Raw genomic sequence first — 19405 nt, 5'->3', positions numbered from 1 at the left:
CACACAGAGTCCCCAAACTCAGTTGGCATGGGCCAGCCAGTTTTTTATTTGTAGTGTAGACATATCCTAAGCTACAAAGCCATGACACTGGCAACAGCAAACAGATGGGGGTGTAATGCAACACCAGTATCCCCCAAAAATCTGTTTCGGTAGCACATGATAAATTATAGTTGTATACTAGGGGCTCCGTAATCCAAATCACAACTGCTCAACCACTTGCCAGGAAGTTCCCCACCCACATAAAGAAAGAGCCACACTTCAAGACCTTTGTACTACACAATCTGCACCTGAAGAAGGAAGAACAGTCCTCCCAGAAGAGGCATTTATTATGTAGTTTGGAATCACAATCTCCAGAGAGGAATTCAGTATAAAATTTTCAGTCATCCTAAAATTGTCCCGTAGCTTTCATTCCATTGTATTGTTTGGTAATTTAGGCCTTTGTTTTGAGAGGATGTTTACAAATTCCTATAATTTGTATTTTTTAAAATTTCAATCAAAATAGATCAATTTAATCATTCCCCAGTACTGTTTTCAGCTCAGAAATTAACAGATTTACACAGCTAGTAGCTAACAAAAATCCAGAGAAAACCACTCTGTGCAAGCAAGTAGGGAACAAAAGTGACCTCCACAAACTTCAATAAGCAAGTCAAAAAAGGGGTGAAAAGTGAGAACAGTTTAGCACAACATACAAAATATCTCAAACTCCCCATCACCACAATTGGAACCCACTGATTTCACAGACCTGGGAATGTTGGGGAACTTGTAACTTGACACAGATTGCGATGAGCAAAATGTAGATTTGGTCAGTCCAAGCAATATAGTGTTTTGAAAGTTACGCAGATGCCCTGCTGGCCTCCAACTTGTTCCCTTCCAAAAGGCTAGCTGGGGAAGCTGACATTCCTCTGACTCAATAAGCTTTAACATGAGCTTGGAGTTGTAGACCTACCAAGAAGATGCAAGCAGATAGCTATTTAAACATGGTTTTCTTGGAGATTGCTTGACCTACTGCACTATTATCAAATTACTCAAGAGCTGGATGGATGTTCTCAGATCTTTAATCCTCTCCAGATGAAAAAAAGTTAAGGTTTTTTAGAAGCTGTGTTTGTGGATGGGCATGCAGGTGCAGCAAAAGCTTAGCAGGATGATTTATTAAGGTGGAATTCTGACACCACCTTTGGAAGGCCTGCAGGAGTCCATAGTAACACCTTAGGCTTATGATGTGTACTGCAGCATCACCCAAACCCTGAAACCTAAAGTATGTGCACCATGCATACTGAAGCTGCTGCCATGAAGCAAAAATCTAGAGAACAGCATTCCAGAGTGATTCTAAAGGTGGCTCTCTCAGCTTTGAAAGGATCATGTTAAACTTCCCCAACTGTAGGCTGCCTAATGGAAGGTTTTAAAGCGCAGCAAGACCCTCATGAACCTGATTACCACTTCCACAATGCTCAGAGATCCAACACTACACAAATTAACTCAAGGAAATAACATAATCCTGACAGGCTGCAGCTGAGGACAGATCTTTAACATCCACACATCCTCAGCTTAAAGTGCCATTGGAAAAAGGGCACATCAGTTCCAGGCAGCTTATCTACCTCAGAAAGATGAAACACTAAAGATAATCATGGCAAGATTTGACTCTTATTTCACACAGATTGTAGGTGTTTTTAGACAGACTTAGACCTCTAAGACACATCCCACCAGGGGATTGGAACATGTGTTTTCAGCTTAAATTTAAATGACCACAAAAAGAAAAAACTGGAAATTCTCCACTACAACTGAAGTTAGGCCACAGTCTCTCTGCCTTTTGAATGCTATGCAGTAACTACACACTCCAGAGGCATTTCCTATGGGGACTGATTACATGTACAATCCTTTCATTGCTTCTGGGACTACTCCAGTAACAGATTATGATGCATATGTGTATCTCCAGGGATACCTTGGTTGGGAAGTTACATCACACTTAAATGATTATTTGCATCATCATAGTGTCTAAGAGCCCATGTAAATAACCAGAATCCCATTATGCTAGGCACTAGAAAACAGACCAAAAAGACAGACCCAAAAGCTAGCAGGGGCAGACTGTTTTTACCTACAAAATAAAACAATTCGAGAAAGATCCAGGAATCCTATAATTTCTTGGAACTATAGCTTTCATGTAAAGTGTGCTAGTTCAACAGGTCCAAAAAAGGAACCATATAGACAACATCACCATCTTGACCCCAGTCAGAACTTGTGGAGTTTATTCTCCACTCTACCATATGTGCTCTTGGTAAACTCAATTTATCTTTTTGTGTTTCAATAGCCTACTGTAAAAATAAAGATAAGTTTCAGGATGTCTCTAAGGAAGGAATTACTTTACCATTCATGCATCCGATGAAGTGAGCTGTAGCTCACGAAAGCTCATGCTCAAATAAATTGGTTAGTCTCTAAGGTGCCACAAGTACTCCTTTTCTTTTTGCGAATACAGACTAACACGGCTGTTACTCTGAAATTTACCATTCATAAAATACTTTGAGCTCTTTATATGGAAGATGTTCAAGTATTATCACCACACAAATGTTTCACTGTTCAAAATATACTAGCCAGATGGAAAACCTGGTACAGAAACATCTCTATTTCCAAGGAGCTCAGTCTAATCAGGAAGTTAGTTCTACACACAGTGGCCTTTTATGAGTAAAATTGTTCAGTGACAATTATTTTTATCTTGCCCTTAGCAACCCTATTCCTCTATCAGAATACCTGTGTAAGCACTGTGCTTGGAGGAATAATCCATAAGAGATTCCATAAAACATCCGCTGGATCAAAATGCATGTAAATGTGTTACTATTGACATGTGGGCATGTGTGGCCTTCCCACCTCAAAAATCGCACCCACTCACTTCCATATTCAGCAACTGACACCCTCAGCAATTTCAGACGGCTTAGCTCTTAAAGATTCATGCTGTGTTTGGAAGTTAAACTTTGCCTACATTACAGCACTGATATGGGAAAAGTTGCAACACACATACAGATCCCTATATATTTTCATCTCCCTTTCCCTTCTGACCTAGTCTCTAGGCAGTGTTTGCTTCAGATGCTGTCTGAGTTAATAATAATTAGTCCACCTGAAAAAGACAGACAACGGGCTCAGGAAACAAGTCAGCAGCTGCCAGACCCTTTGTCTCCACAACTGTAGCCACCTGAGTTGTCTGGGATCCTCCAATCAGCTGTTTAGCAACACCTCCAATCAGCTGTGGCTGGTGGGTGCTGAGCACCCACTATTTTTTTTCCCCATGGGAGCTCAAGCCCCGTAGCACCCATGGAGTTAGTGCCTATGATCAATCTCCAGAGTTGAACTACTTGTGGTAGGCTGTTCATGGAGGATACAGAAAGTTGATTTCTCAATCCACTAGAGACAAAAACTGGCAGCATTCAAGAAGAAAGGTAATCCATGTTTGTTTAGTTTGGTTGGAGAGTGATTTGGCATGTTGCTAATTTGATTTCGGCATGTATCCCTGGATGGTATGATGGATTCAACCACTGTTTTGACATCATGACATTTTCTACTGGATTATTCATTCATTTTGCAACTACCAGAGAGCCAAGCACAACCCTACAACTGGTTGGATCGTAGCAATGTTTGTGTCATATAAGGCTTTGCCCACTGCATATTGTTGTGATAAGGCTTTGATCCACTTAACTGATTTACAAGAAAAACCACCAAACAGGAAGTTATTGTGGCTTTCTCTATTAGCCTGCACAAATTCCACCTCATGGAGAGAATACAGCAAAGAACAACATAAGAATGGCCATACTGGGTCAGAGCAATGGTTCATCTAGCCCAGTATTCCATCTTCCAACAGTGGCCAGTGCCAGATGCTTCAGAGGGAATGAACAGAACAGAGCAATTTATCGAATTATCCATCCTCTGTCCTCCAGTCCCAGCTTCTTCAAGTCAGAGGTTTAGGAACACCCAGAGTATGTGGCTGCACCTCTGACCATCTAGGTTAAAAGTCAATGATGGATCTATCCTCTATGAACTTACCTAATTCTGTTTTGAACCCAGATATACTTTTGGCCTTCACAACAATCCCTGGCAATGAGTTCCAGAGTGTGACTGTGCATTGTGTGAAGTAGTACTTCCTTATGTTTGTTTTAATTCTACTGTCTTCATTGGGGGACCTATGGCTCTTGTGTTTTGTGTATGGGGTAAATAACACTTCCTTACTCATTTTCTCTCCACCATTCATGGTTGTATAGTCCTTTATCATATCCCCCTTTTGTATCTCTTTTCCAAAATGAACTGTCCCTGCATTTCTAATCTCTCCTCATATGGAAGCAGTTCCATACCCCTAATCATTTTTTTGCCCTTCTGTGTACCTTTTCTAATTTTTATTTTATTTTATTTTATTTTTTTTTGAGATGGGGCAATCAGAACTACACACAGTATTCAAGGCATGGGTGTACCATGGAATTATATAGTGGCATTATATTTTCTGCTTTATCATCTATCCCTTTCCTAATGGTTCATAACACTGTTAGTTTTTTTTGACTGTCACTGCACATTGAAATGAACTATCCACAATGACTCCAAGATCTCTTTCCTGAGTGATAATAGCTAATTTAGAACCCATTATTATAGGGTTTTCTGTTTTTGTAGCCCCTCTAATCTCCCTGAGCATTTCACAATCAGTTACCATCCTGATCAAGTCATCGGTACTATATTCTTACTGCTATACACTTATTATTCAAGGATGGGATTTCTATCCATAGAGATTCTATGGTACAGTTTGATTCATTTAGATTTTTATTATATTTGACTCTTCTTTCCTACACATATTGTGTCACTCCCATACCAGCGTGACCTACTCTGTCATTCCCATATATTCTGTACATTGGTATCATACTGTTCACTGATTATTATCATTCCATCCAGTTTCTGTGATGCCTATTATAGCAATATCTTCATTTAATACCACGCTCTCAAGTTCACCCACCTTAGTATTTAGACTTCTAGCATTTGTATACAAGCACTTATAAAATCTGTCAATATTTAGTTGTCTATAATGAATATCTATTTTTAAACTGTTTAAACCTACAATACTGAGCACCCAACAGAAATAACTAAAACCAGCAATCCCAGTCAGATAACTGTTCAACATAACTGATACCTAACAGGCATATAAAAAACAGTAACTTACATTTTTACTGAGAATGGTATCCAAACATGCAAGTCTTTAGCCTTCCAAAAAGAATGCTCTCAACTAATGCATGTTAAGAAAGAGAGAGAGCGAGCTGTAGCCCTGACATCCTCTGTCACTTGGGTATTAGACACTGACTGCAGAAGTAATGCTTGTAATAACTGTGTGTAAATATGGCTGTAGTGTAGACAATTCTCGGACCACACAGTAAGAGATGGCTGAAGTGGGTCTTCTTAGTTGCATGTTCCTTTAAGAGCAGAGAATCTTTAGTCCTAAAATTAATCTCTGAGACAAAAAGCTAACAGGATTATTCATCATGTTTATTATCAGTCTTATGCCATGCTTAACACAGTAGATCTAATTCTACCACTGAGCAGCGCGCTTAGGTAAACCAAACATTTAAAACTACTCAAGCATTCTAAGAGTTTTATACTGTTACCCATTACAGTAACATCTGGCAATAGTAAGATCCCCAGTGGAGTTCATGGAAATCTAGCTCTGTTCCTTTATCAGGTTATAAAAACTGTTTGGGGTACACTGCTTTTTGTTTGATTTGCTCGGGGTCTTAATTATTTTAACTCTTTTCAGAGAGGCAGGTAGTGATCAAAGATACCTGCTGGGAGTCAGCTAATCAGGATCTACATTTGTGACCATGGCAAATCAGAAGAATAAACTAACACAAAATTACTGACTGAGTGGCAGATGCCCATGGGGCAAAGGATGCTCAAGCGTTGCTTGTGTCTTCATTACTTATTTTGCCTCTTATATATTTCCTGGAGATTGTTTCTCACTTGGAGGGAAAAAAATCACTGATGTCTGAGGCCCTTCCCTCTGCAATCCCTCTCTCTGCTGCAGTAATTCTGGTATTCTTCTTTCACACCTTCACTTATCTCTGAAGGGGCTGAACCTGACCACCTCTCTGTAGGACTCCGCCCACCTTACTGTCTTCCATTGTGAAACAGAGCTCAAATTACAATCCACCTTTTCCACACTGCCCACTGCTAATAGCTCTTGAGCTGTTTCCAATGTCAATGCTTACCATCACAACCCTCCAAGTCTTCTCAGCTATGCCCAGCTTCCCTCACCACCTTATGGTAACATTTCCACCACTAACTGCTAAGCATTTGAGATTTGTCAAAATGATACATTATACAATTAAACTGTATCAATCGCATTTGACAACAATAAGTGAGACATTTTACAGGGAAGGACAACAGGTTAAGAGCAATATGTAGAATGACACATTAGTAGCAGTTGTGTCATTTTAGATTCCCTTTTATTGCACTGCTGTTTATTGAGAGAAAATGTCTAAGCACTGGGGAGAGAAGAGAAGATGCATTCAAGAATTTTGCTACCATGCCAAAACCAAGTTTCTTGTTATTTTACCATAACCAGAGTCCCCAATGATGAGTTGGGAACAGGCATCCATTATCCACTAATAATTTGGGGAAGTAAAACCAAAGTGAATTACAACTCTACTAGACAGAAGGGCTTTTTTTACCCAATGATTTAGCTTCTCTGCATTTCCAGGTTCAGACAAATGAGACTCCCAATGCAAACCCAGGTTTAAAGAAAAAACCTCCTGTCAAAGGTAAAATCTGAAGAAAAACACTTCTGGAATACAGAAGGCACTCCACAATTCCGGTGTGAAGGCCTCCATTTCCTAAGTATTAAAGTCAATGTAGCAACAATCCTGAAAGAGAACCAAAAACAAGTTGCTGGAGATTCCTAAGTGAAAATGGTCAAAATGAACAGTAACTGACTCCACAATCAATTTGCGAAAGCACAGCTGTTATTTTGAACTGAGATAAAAAGTTGGATGTTACTCCCTAATTCCTGTTTCAAAATTGCATTTGCAAGAGAGGACTACATTTTTATGAGAGCTCAACTAGCCACTATGACTATAGCATAAAAACCACACAGATTTCTACAGCAATGGCTCAACAAGCTACCAAAAATGTGATAGTTAAGGAACGCCCAGGGCAGTATAGATTAAAACTTAAAATGAAACTGTTTAGCTCAAACTAATGCTATGTGCTTCTGAGTTCTTTCTGTGTAGATTTACAACTCCCTGCTTCAGTGTTGGCTTCTGTGTATGTATGCAATTTATGCAAATTCACTTCTGGGCATGTGTCCTTGTGAAACTGTACACTATTTTTAATTGGAGGACGCAAGCATAGACTTGGAAACAAAGCTGGAAAACCCTATTTTCAGAACTTTGGGAACAGACTGAAGGACATGGATGAGTGGTTCTTTTGTTTATTGCACAGTTAAAGCCAGTGCAGTTGCATTTTGTGATTTAAACCACGTTTGCTTTATGGCCCTTACTGAAGTTATCAGCAAGACACTGAAATAAGACATGTTCTAAGAAAGTAACCAAAAACGTCCTATGATTCTCAATAGCATCCCTTTAACCCAGTGGTCGCCAACGCGGTGCCCGCGGGTGCCAGGGCGCCCACCGGGGCATTTATGTGCGCCTGCCTACTGACAAGGGAGCATGGTCACCGGACAACCCGCCACCAAAACGCCACCAAGAAGTGTTGCCACTGAAATGCCGCTGCTTCTCGGCGGCGGCACTTCTTGATGATGCTGCTTCTCGGGGGCATTTCGGAGGCTGGTCGTCCAGTGCCTGCCACACTCTTCTGGGAACATGAATATGCTATCACAACAGAAAGGTTGGGGACCACTGCTTTAACCTATTTGTTGTCCTGAGTAGTTTTACCATAAGTCAATAAAAACAGACTGCTGTTTCAGTAAGGAGCCCAGATATGAAATGGCAGCTCTTTGGGCCTTTGAAACTCTGTCTTTAACAACCAATCCATGTTAAGAGTGCCACTCAGTTTACCATGAGGCATAATGCACAATGGCAATTAATGGTTGTGTGATATTCTCTCTAATAACCCTTTCCAAACCAGAAACAAGACAGTGAAATCAGGAAGCACTGAACAACATAAAAATTCACAGGCTTGTTGGGGTCGGAGGGAAACCCACTGCATTTATGCAATCAGCAGAAGTAAATAGTTCTTACGTGGGCCGGGAAGGCAGATTTTATTTCAACACGTGTGCTCACGCACAGAGGAGTATTTTGTTCAAGTACCAAGGAGAATTAGAGGTTGGGTGTGTTTACATTCATTCTTTCACTCTGTGCAGGCTCTAGCTTGCAGGATGCTAAGGAGAGTAGATAGTTTCACGAGCAAGGATGTTTTGTCAAAAACAGGAAAGGGTGGGGCTACCTATGGTTCAGAGAAGAAAAATGGGGTCAAACCCAAATCCCAAGAACTTCAGGTTCCCCATGGATACCTGACAAGTTTGGCTGTTTCCTACAGGATTTGACCTTTAATTTCCCTAGGCTTTGCCTACAATATCAGCTTGAAGTTCTTTTAAGGATTTCCCACTATTACAGCAAAACTGTACGTGCTAGCCAAGCTGTCAGCATTTAAATCACATTCATAGATTCCAAGGCCAGAAAGGACCATTGTGATAATCTAGTATGACCTCCTGTATAACACAGGTCATAGATCTTCCCCAAAATAATTTCTAGATCATCCCTTTTAGAAAAACATCCAACCCTGATTTAAAAAATTCACTGATAGAGAAATCCACCACGATCCTTCATCAATTGCTGCAATGGTTAATTACACTTGCTGTTACAAATTTACACCTTACTTCCAGTCTTAATTTGCCTGGCTTCAACTTCTTGCCACTGGATCACATTATACATTTATCTGCTAGACCAGAGGTGGGCAAACTACAGCCCGCAGGACTGTCCTGCCCAGTCCCTGCGCTCCTGACCCCTCTTCCCCACAGCGCTCGGCGGCGGGGCTGCAGAGCACCGGGTCAGGCCAGGCTCTGTGCTGCGCGGCTGCATGTCCTGGTGCAGCCGCGCTGCCAGCCACCGGTGCTCCAGGCAGCACGGTAATGTGGCAAGGGGAGTTGGATAGAGGGCAGGGGAGTTTGGGGGGTGGTCAGGGGCATGGATAGGGGTTAGGGCGGTCAGGGGCATGGATGGGGGGGGGCAGTCGCCCTGGGGGGAGGGCAGTTAGGGGCAGGACGCAGTTAGGGGCGAGGGGTCCAGGGCAGTCAGGAAGGAGTGGGGGTTGGATGGGGCAACGGGGGGTAGTTAGGGGTGGGGAGTCCGGGGGCAGTCAGGAGACCAAGAGCAGGGGTGTGTGTGGATGGGGCAGGGGTCCCCGGGCGGGCCATCGGGGGCAAGAAGTGGGTGGGGGGTCAGATACGGGGCAGTGGCTGGGTCATGCCTGGCTGTTTGGGGAGGCACAGTCACCCCTAACCAGCTCTCCATTCAATTTCAGAAACCAGATGTGGCCCTCAGGGCAAAAAGTTTGCCTGCCCCTGTGCTAGACTGAAGAGCCCAGTATCAAATATTTGTTCCCCCATGTCATCAGGCTGTAATCAAGTCACCCTTTAGCCTTCTCTTTGTTAAGCTAAATAGATTGAGTTCCTTGAGTCTATCACTATAGACAACCATGGTTGTGTAGATCTGTTCAGAGAGGGGTTAGACACTGCCTAAAATGGTGGCAGTCACTTGAAATTCACTCCCACAGTTACTCCCATTGGTTGAGCAGTACCAGTGAGATATTTCCAAAATAGCTTAAGGAAAGGACAATGCTAAAGACAGTTATCTAGCTCTTCTGGTTGTGATGGAAACTGTCAATGTGCAAACACACCAACAAGCTTAAATAGCACCAAAGAAGTGTGACTTGTCCTATCAATTCAGGAGAATGTCAATGAACATGCCAACTGAAGCCTTGTCTGCTCTAGGCCCAGGGAAATTTTACAAGCAATAGTTTATTCTAGGGCTGTCAATTAACTGCAGTTAGCTCAAGCAATTAATACAAAACAAATTAACTAGATTTTAAAAAGTCACGATTAATCACAGTTTTAATTGCACTGTTAAACAATATAGAATACCAATTTAAATTATATATATTTTCTACATTTTCAAATATTTTGATTTCAATTACAACACAGAATACAAAGTGTACAGTGCTTCCTTAATATTCTTTTTATTACAAATATTTGCACTTTAAAAAACAAAATTAGTGTTTTTAAATTCACCTCATACAAGTACTGTAGTGAAATCTCTTTATTGTGAAAGTGCAACTTACATATGTAGAATTTTTGTTACATAACTGCACTCAAAAACAAAACAATGTAAAACTTTACAGCCTACAAGTCCACTCAGTCCTACTTCTTCTTCAGCCTATCACTCAGAGAAACAAGTTTGTTTACATTTACAGGAGACACTCCTGTCCCTTCTTATTTACAATGTCACTTGAAAGGGAGAACAGATGTTCACGCAGCACAGTTGCAAGGTATTTACATGCCAGATATGTTAAACATTCGTATGCCCCTTCATGCTTTGACTTATAGCTTGCACTTTTTTTACAGTGCAAATATTTGTAATAAAAATATGAAGTGAACACTGTACACTTTGTATTCTGTTGTAATTGAAATCAATATTTGAAAGTTTCAAAAATATTCAAAAACATTTATAATAAATTTAAATTGGTATTCTATTATTAACTATGTGATTAAAACTGTGATTAATAGCAACTATTTCTTTAATCTCATGATTAATTGTGATTATCTTTTTTAATAGTTGGACAGCCCTAGTTTTTTCACCATTGTCTCAGTTAAATCTAATCAGAGCAAATCTAACTGACATTGTACTAGCAGCCCATCTACACCAAGTCCCACAGTGTGGCTCACACCAGTGCAGCTGTACTAGCGACAATAGTGGACATTTTTCATTAGAATTCTTTAGAGCAGTTAAGGCTAAATGGTGAAATTTTCAACAACTTTCCTGCATTTAACATATGCACAGCTGTGCACCTAATTTGCATGTATACTGGTGCTAGCTGGAGGATTTACAGTTTAATCCTGCCCTCCTGCTAGCCATAGCATAAACAGAATGTTGGTTGATACCTGTTTAACAGATGGGGGTTACAACACTGAGATCTTAAGATTCTCTGGCAATTGGAAAAGGCGGAGGCCTGAAGAATGGGCACTGAGGGCAGCAACACCCAGAGGGATCCCAGGGGACAACCAGGAGAGCGAGTTATAGGAAGCCAAGTAACATGCAAGAAAAGAATATGGTTGGGGATGGAAGAGATGAAGGGTTGGAGAAAGCAGAGAAGTGCACCTCCTGGATCGTGTCTCCTTGCACTGAGGGTGAGAAGGGTTCAAATCCTACCAAATTCTCTCAAGTAATTCTTGCATCTCAGACAGTGACTATTTAGTTGCAGGGGAGACAGGATGGGTTTACCTTTATTTCTAAAGCACCCATTCACCTAGTATCCCAGATGCATGAGGGTGATCCCACAAATACTGAGATGTTTCGGGGGTGGGGGAGGGAGGTCACACATTGTCAGAGGTGGGGTCCTCAGCTCATGCTACAGCAAAACAGCAAGAGACTACATTAACAGTTTTATCTTGCTGCCAGGCAGGACTCCCCACCCAGACTAACTGGAGAAGAAAGTCTCAAAACTCTTCCCTGCACACATATGATGTTGATGACGACAAATAAGTGGACTCCCCCATTGTCACTCCAAAAAGGGAGAAAGGGGAAGAGAAGACACCTCAGGAACTTCACTATTTCTGCTGATATTACCTTGAATGTTATTAGATACTATGGTGATAGGTGACAGAATAAAATCTTAAAATATGGGGGGGGGAGCACTCAGCTTATGGGCAAAAAACCTCTCCTACCCAAAAGACTGCTTTCTGGTTTTTGACCCTGGCATTGACAATACTGCCCCCCTCCCCTCACATGGGCTTACATCTCCTATAGAATTAGGCATATCCTTACCCGTGGTTTTAAAATGTGATCAACTGTTAAGTGTTGCTTTAATGTAGGCAAATTGCAGAATTTTGTTGTTTTCTACAAAACTTGGTCCAGTAGCTGAGGATGCTTGTCGGTTATTAGCCTCATTAGTGCCAATGAATTATTCTTTTTGTCTCAAGATTTTGGAATTAATCTAGAACAGTGTTTTTCACACTTTCTAGGTTGGCAGCCCTTTATACAAAGTCCAATATTTGTGTGGACCCCTCACATTTACTGTACAAGTCAAAAATGTATAAATAAGCCTGTACAATTAATCTGTGTGCATGTTTCAAAAGGTTGACAGAAATACTTGATCTTGAAGGGTCAGTGCATGAGGGAGAGGGGAAATAAAATTTTCTTTGCTTTAGATTACAATACAATTTTTAATGCCTTGTGACACCCTCAATTGCCTTTAGTGACCCCCTTGGGAACTTAGGGGAGCGGGGAGCTGATGGGGGGGCTGCCGGTCCACCCTGGTTCCAACCACCCACCAGCTAGCTGCAACGGGCTGCTCTTCCTGCAAGCAGTGGACAAAGCAGGCGGCTGCCAAACGACATTAGAAGGGAGCACTGCACAACTTTAAATGAGCATGTTCCCTAATTGATCAGCAAAGTAAAAATGAAACAACGTTAACTGGGATGACTTTAAGTGAGCAGTTCCTGTACAGTTAATTCTTGTTTTTAAAACTTAACTCTCAGGTTCAAGAAGTGTAAGAGGTTTGCAGTTTTGATCAGTTGAGGCCAGCAGGTCCAGTCAACAACGATGATGCAGGATCAGATCATGAGTTTACATAGTTTTTGTACTGTTTACTTATACTGGCTTAAAACCAGAGTAAACACACAACCACATCCCTTTCCCCAGGAAAGATGCAGTTATAAGTACCCTTATACTGATGTAGCTTATTCCTGTAAATTTAGGGAAATAAGCTAAAGTAACATAAGATAACTGCACAGGTATAAATTTATCGACACACAGAATTGTACAGATTTAATTATTTCAGTTACAAAAATCACACCCTGCCCAACTGAAATAGATCAGTACTAAATCTGCACAGACAAGACGACTTAGTTTGTGAGGAGTTAAGAACCCATGACTCTTTGAGGTCAAGGGGAATTACTGGTTCTCAGCAGCAGAGAAGTGGGCTATTTGGACCTAATCCTGTAAGGCCTTGTACACCTCACAACTTTCAAAAAATTTCCTTTGGTGTTTAACAGTGAAAGCACCAGTGTAGACTGGATGCTGGTATTTTTACTACTGTCACTCTGAGCAGGTAAAGAAGCTCAAGTTCTGTCTACAACCACTAGCATATAGTTAGTATTGTTGAATTACAAATTGCCAGTTGGGAGATAGCTATAGTGGATGTTAGATCTGAACATTTCTTGCAGTGTTTAGACTGGAACCACTGAATATGCTTCCCTCCACAAATCAAAGCAACTCTAAGGACAGAGTCTTCAGAATTGCAAGGGAAGTTGGATTGGGCTGAAGATTTGGGGTTTTAAGGCTATGTTGCAATAATAGGTCTCATTAGAAGAAAACTATGGTCCAATGTAAACAGATGGCTGGCACTTCAAACAAAGGAGTTTAGAAAGCACAAGTACTGTATGTGCAACATTGTACGCTTAAAATCCTGTTTATAGATGCAGATAGTGAATGTACACACTGAGTAGAACCCAGAAGTCACCCCCTAGAAGTGGGAGTTTCTCCACTTCCTCTGAAGAAAAGATAATAAAAATGAACCTGGAGTTCTGTCCAAAGAGCAGGGTTGCTCTCTTTTTCCCTAGCTGAAAACTGGGAATCCAAGCCTGAACACTCATAATAAACAACCTGGAAACATCTGCAGAAAACATTGATTCATTTCAGAAAAGACAGCAAGAACAAGAGAAACAGAACGCTTCCTTCCCTAAAAGGATCTGCATTCACCAGCCATCTAGAATTTGTGGTCAAGACTGCAGGTTACTCTACTCCTATATTTTTATTCAAATACAGACTACAACAATACAAAATGATACAAAGGTGTATTGGATTAAACGTTCAGCAGATCAGCCCACCTTTTATATTCTATAGCTGACTGGCTGAAAGATCTCTTTCAACCTCTCCTGACTGAGGCATCCAACAGGGGCTAGAACTAGGACAGAGACAGGTTCTTCACAGAGTAAGAAAAAACAGACCGAGCTCATTGCTTTGCTAAAGAAAGCCTCAGATAGTTCAAACATTGCTAGAGTTACAGAATAAAAATGACAGGTTTCAGAGTAGCAGCCGTGTTAGTCTGTATTCACAAAAAGAAAAGGAGGACTTGTGGCACCTTAGAGACTAACACATTTATTTGAGCATAAGCTTTCGTGAGCTACAGCTCACTTCATCGGATGCATTCAGAATAAAAATGTTTACTACAGTTCCACCTCACTCCCCATTCAGCAGAGCCATTAAGAACTACAGCACAGTTACTTAAGAACTAGAGACACACCAATCTTAACTTTCCCCAAGCCCTTCCTCATCACTTCAGACTCTCCCCAAATAAGAGCTAGACAGTACTTCTCTATTGCTTCCACATTGTCATTTTGGAATGTTATAATTTGTCAAGGATTGCAGAACTCCCCTCCCTCAGAGCATTAGCTCTAGCTGCCAAGTCAATAAAGTCATGCTGGTAAATGTGCATACCAAACTTTCAGATAGCACTGCAGATGTCTACAGTGGATACAATACAGAGATAGGCCACCATTACTACCCAAGCCCTGGGTAAGAATAAGGTTGTAGAAAAAGGCAGGAGATTAAAGGATTCTGACAGAACTCAGACAACATTCTGGGTGTACTTTACTCGCCATTGCATTTTGGCGTGTGGCTGCCCATTCCACCATGCATGCATGTGGTGCACTATGAGGGAAGTAAGTAAGAGGGAAGTAAGAGGGAAGTTTTAGCTCCTTAAAGGCCAGTATACACTTCACACTGAAAGAAAAGGAGTACTTGTGTTAGTCTTAGAGACTAACAAATTTATTTGAGCATAAGCTTTCGTGAGCTGTAGCTCTGAAACTTCACACTGAGACATTCTAAGAATGAGGAGAAGGTTTCTGTTGGAAGGAGTTTAAATCATTAACACTTTTTTGATAAACCTTAACTCATTTACAATGAACTCTCCAATAATCAGGAAATTAGTGGCTTCAGAATTGAATACATAGCAGGCCATAAATGAGGGCCCAGACTCAACTAGAGTTCAGAAACTGGAACAGAAGTAATGCAGTCTTGGAAAATTGTGTATTTACCAGCCCATCCTTTAGTAAGGTGGATTGATGGTAAGTGAACATATTCTAAATTTTTTCTGAACATTTTCTGAATTCAGAAATATTTGTCCTAGATCAGAGGAAAAAGTAGAATTTTGCAAGGCTGGAATAATGCATGACACATACTTCGCATTACAGGTTTTTATATATACATGGGCTTTTTTTGATTTCCATATTCTGTTACCAAAAAGTTAATCATCTACTCATAAACCAATTCAAGAAATATTTTTAATCGCTGAAACCAAACTGCATTTTAACCAAAAAAGAAAATAATGGATTAATTATACAAATTTATGTTCATGTGAATCTATGCTGTATTAGGCACCTGAAGTCTCCAAGACTTAATTTACAGCTACTAAATGTAATACACATAGGGAACATATCTCCCTCCTTCCAGTTTTCATATTATACCAACAGAACCTAAACGGATCAGTTCTGCGTGTTAGAAATAGTGGGTGTTCTAAAGTATGCTGAAGGTGATGAAAATACTAACAATATATAACTAATCTCTATAGCAAGCTTGACCATCAACCCAGGACACTCTCAGAACTGCTAGTTAAGCACACTGGTTGCATTTCATTTCTAACATGATTTCAAGCTGTTCACATTAGAAGGTGCAACCCACACCATGAATTTTCAGTTTCAGATCAACAGTTTGCACTAGACAGTGGAACTAGCTTATGCACAAACAGGATAACTCTAACCCAGTGGTTCACAAACTTTTGTACGGCTGACCCCTTTCACAAAGCAAGCCTCTGAGTGTGGACCCCCCACCCCCAATAAATTAAAAACAGTTTTTTATATATTTAACACCATTATAAATGCTGGAGACAAAGCAGAGTTTAGGGTGGAGGCTGACAGCTCACGATCCCGCATACAATAATCTTGCCTGAGGGGTCCCCTGCTCTAACCCAAGAAAACTGCCCGGATTCCTTTTCTCAGAAAAGGCTTATCAGGATGTGGTGCAGTCTCTGAAAAAACAAGTTAACTCTTCCATAAAATATACCTAGTATACCATGTACTGGATTAGAAACTAAACTTGTCCAACTAATCAACTAGAGAACATTTGATAATACAGCATTCTTGATTTTTTAAAAACAGTTACCATTTTCATAACTCAGTAGTTAGCAGTAAGACCCTCAGTCACCAGACTGAATTAGTAATAGTCTAACTGCATAGCCTAGGTGCCTCTAAAGCGAATAGCTATTTGGTTGACCGCAGTTTGAAAGGGAAAATGGTGTCATTGCTCATCAGCTTTACAAACTTGCTTCCTCTTCCAATGCTCTCCCCTGCCCCCTGGCACGAGGGACTACACCGGACATAGAGATTGTGTCATTTTTCTATTTTTGAGGGAAAAAACACACACACACACACCCACCCCAAACTCTCGGGCGTATTACGGAGCATTTCCTGCTCTCCCGGCGTTGTCACCCCATTAGCTAACCCTGGCTAAAACTGTACGAGCAGAAACCACCCGCTTCTGCGGTCTTTCCCTACGACGTCTGGAGACTACAGGGGCAACCCCCGCGCCTGAAGCCGCCTGTTTAGCCGTGTCCCCTACGCGCCCCCACCCCCGGCGGCGCCAGGTGCCGGCCAGCCCAGCGCCGGGCGGCCTCGGAACCTGGCCGGAGGAGGAGAAGGGTTCACGGCCTCCGAGGGGGAACGAGCCTCGCTGGCCAGCGGCACGGGCCGGGCTCTCTGGAAGTTTCTGGCTGGCGCGGATCCCGCGGGCCTGGCACCGGTTCCGCCCGCCGCTCCCGCCCCCCAGAGCGGGGGAGGGGCAGGGCCATACGCGAACCCCAGCCCGGCCCGGCCCGGCCCGGCGCGTCGAGGGGCCGCGCCCGCCCCGCGGCTGAGGGAGCCGGCGCATCCCCCGGAGCCCCCCGCGGCCTCTCACCGATGCCGGGCGCCACATAGACGAAGTAGAGGAAGGAGGAGGAGAGCGAGAAGAGGAAGAGCAGGGCCACCAGCGAGCGCCGCGGCAGCAGCCGCCAGGCCCCGCGGGCCCCCCGGAGCCACCGCATGGCCCCCGATCCGATCCGCTCCGCCCGCCCGAGGCCAGCGCCGCCGGGGCCGCTCACAGGCGGGGAGGGGGGGGGGCTCCGCGCTCTACGGGCGATCCGCCGCGGCCAGCTCCCAGCCCCGCCGCATGAATGAGGAGCCGGCTGCGCTCCCCCCGCGGAACGGCCAGCGCGCGGGGCGGGCGGGCGGGCGGGGCCCGAGGGGAGGAGGCGGAGCAGGGGCCGTCTGCAAACTCCGCTCCCGCGACACTGCAGAACAGGGACCCGCCGCAAGCGCCCTTCCACCCACTCTGCAGAAGGAAGAGGGACCATCTGCAAAGTCCTTTCTAACTTCACTGCAGTACTGGGAACCACTTGCAAACACCCCTTGTTTCATACTGAAACACCCAGCTGGTGTCCACAAACTAGTCTCAGTTTACACTGCAGAACTCAGGGACTCCCTGAAAACACCCTTCTACTCACTCTGTAGCACTCTGGGAGTACTATAGTTTGAAAACGGGGGGGCGGGGAGGGGAGGAATCACTTTGCAGCACTTATCACTGAGCTACAGAGGCATCTGCTAAGTGTCCTCCACTCTCACTCCAGCATCCAGCGAGCCCCTATACAGTTCCCCCCACTTGTGCTGCAGCTCCTAGAGAGAGTCTACACATTATCCTATGCTCACACTACAGCACTCAGGAATTACCTGCAATTTACCCACCCCTCCCAGTCCTACTGCAGTACCGAGGTACCCTCTGTCATTTCTCTTCTGTTCCCACTCACAATACAGCACCCAGGGAGCCTCTGAAAAGTATCCTTCTCTTCTTCCCCTCACATTTCTGCATGCACGTGTCCGCTCCTCTTGGCTTTTACACTGTTACGCCCATGGTATGTCTACAAACATATACAAACTACCCTTCTCTCCCACTCACACTACAGTGGCTGAAAATTACCCTCTCGCACTGCAGCATCTTCAAATTACACTTCAATTCTACTCACACTATAGAAGTGCGCTCTTTGCCTTCGTATTACATTGGTTTGTGTAAACATGAAAATTAATCCAGAATAAAGTAGGATGTGAATTTAAAGCAGATTAACTATTAGCTATTCCCGATTACCTCCTTTCACTGTCCGGTCAGGGTCCAGGGATGCAATCCAGAGCAGTGAGGGGTTGTGCCAGGGTTGTGAGTTCAATCCTTGAGGGGGCTGTGAAGTTGATCTGGAACAGAAAATGGGGATTGGTCCTGCTTTGAGCAGGGGGTTGGACTAGATGATCTCCTGAGGTCCCTTCCAACCCTGATATTCTGTGATTCTGTGTCACCACTTGTCCTGCAACCCTGCATGCCTAACAGTGCTTTGCTGCTGAAGTGGAGCTCCCAGCCTCAGCCACTCACAATCAGTCTGCAAGAATGCAGGTCACACCCTGAGTTTCTGTGGGCTCAACAGCCTGGTCCAGTAACTCTGACTTCAGCAGCCTGTCTACAGCCCCACAGCCTCATTCTGCCTTCTACCAGCCTTGGTGACAACTAGCAAGATGGCCCCAACACACTCTGAGTCCCAAATTTCCCCCAAACCATGTGTTCTGAAGTATCCAGCCGTCTCCTGAACAGCTGAAAGAAATAATAAGATTCATTTCTCCTGTAAAGAGATAAAATCACATCTCAGCTTATTAACTTAAATGGGTAAATACACCCTTCCCTTTAAACACAGCACTGAGTTGGATTATAGTAAAATAAAACAAATTTATTAACAATAAGACATAGGTGGAGACAGTGATGTTACATAAAAGGATTAAAGTTAGAAATAGTTACAAGCAGATAAAAATGAAAACACACATCTAAAAGTCTAATACTTAATCTAGCAAGATAAAGGCTTTGTTCAAGATGGTTTCTCTCACTAGTCATTCTTCTTCTCAGCCATGGCTGACTTTCCGTCAGTCAGGACCTTCCACAAAGCAAATGGGTTTGGTTTCCCTGGTCTTTGCAGACGAAAGATCTTTCCCTAAGCCAATTTCTCACCTATATTCAGTTCCAGAGAGTTCAGCTTCTCTCCTTCCCCCTTCTTTGAAGGATCCATCTTTCTCAGCTTGCAAGAGCTCTGGCCT

General features: G+C 42.9%; 1 protein-coding gene across 1 annotated transcript in view; it reads right to left on the bottom strand.

The window, feature by feature from the left end:
- B4GALT5 (beta-1,4-galactosyltransferase 5) overlaps nucleotides 1–17492 on the bottom strand; it is a 67368-nt gene extending 49876 nt beyond the window's left edge. Inside the window, exon 1 of the mRNA XM_073309460.1 lies at nucleotides 17199–17492. Within this exon, the coding sequence (XP_073165561.1) occupies nucleotides 17199–17325 (127 nt within the window). The 5' untranslated portion in view covers nucleotides 17326–17492. The remainder of the gene's footprint in view (nucleotides 1–17198) is intronic.
- Nucleotides 17493–19405: the final 1913 nt, after the last annotated feature.

The sequence above is a fragment of the Lepidochelys kempii genome, chromosome 13 (genome assembly GCF_965140265.1).
Source record: "Lepidochelys kempii isolate rLepKem1 chromosome 13, rLepKem1.hap2, whole genome shotgun sequence".
Lineage (NCBI taxonomy): Eukaryota > Metazoa > Chordata > Testudines > Cheloniidae > Lepidochelys > Lepidochelys kempii.
Note: the sequence above shows the minus strand (reverse complement) of the source record. Positions and strands in the feature narration are given on the sequence as shown.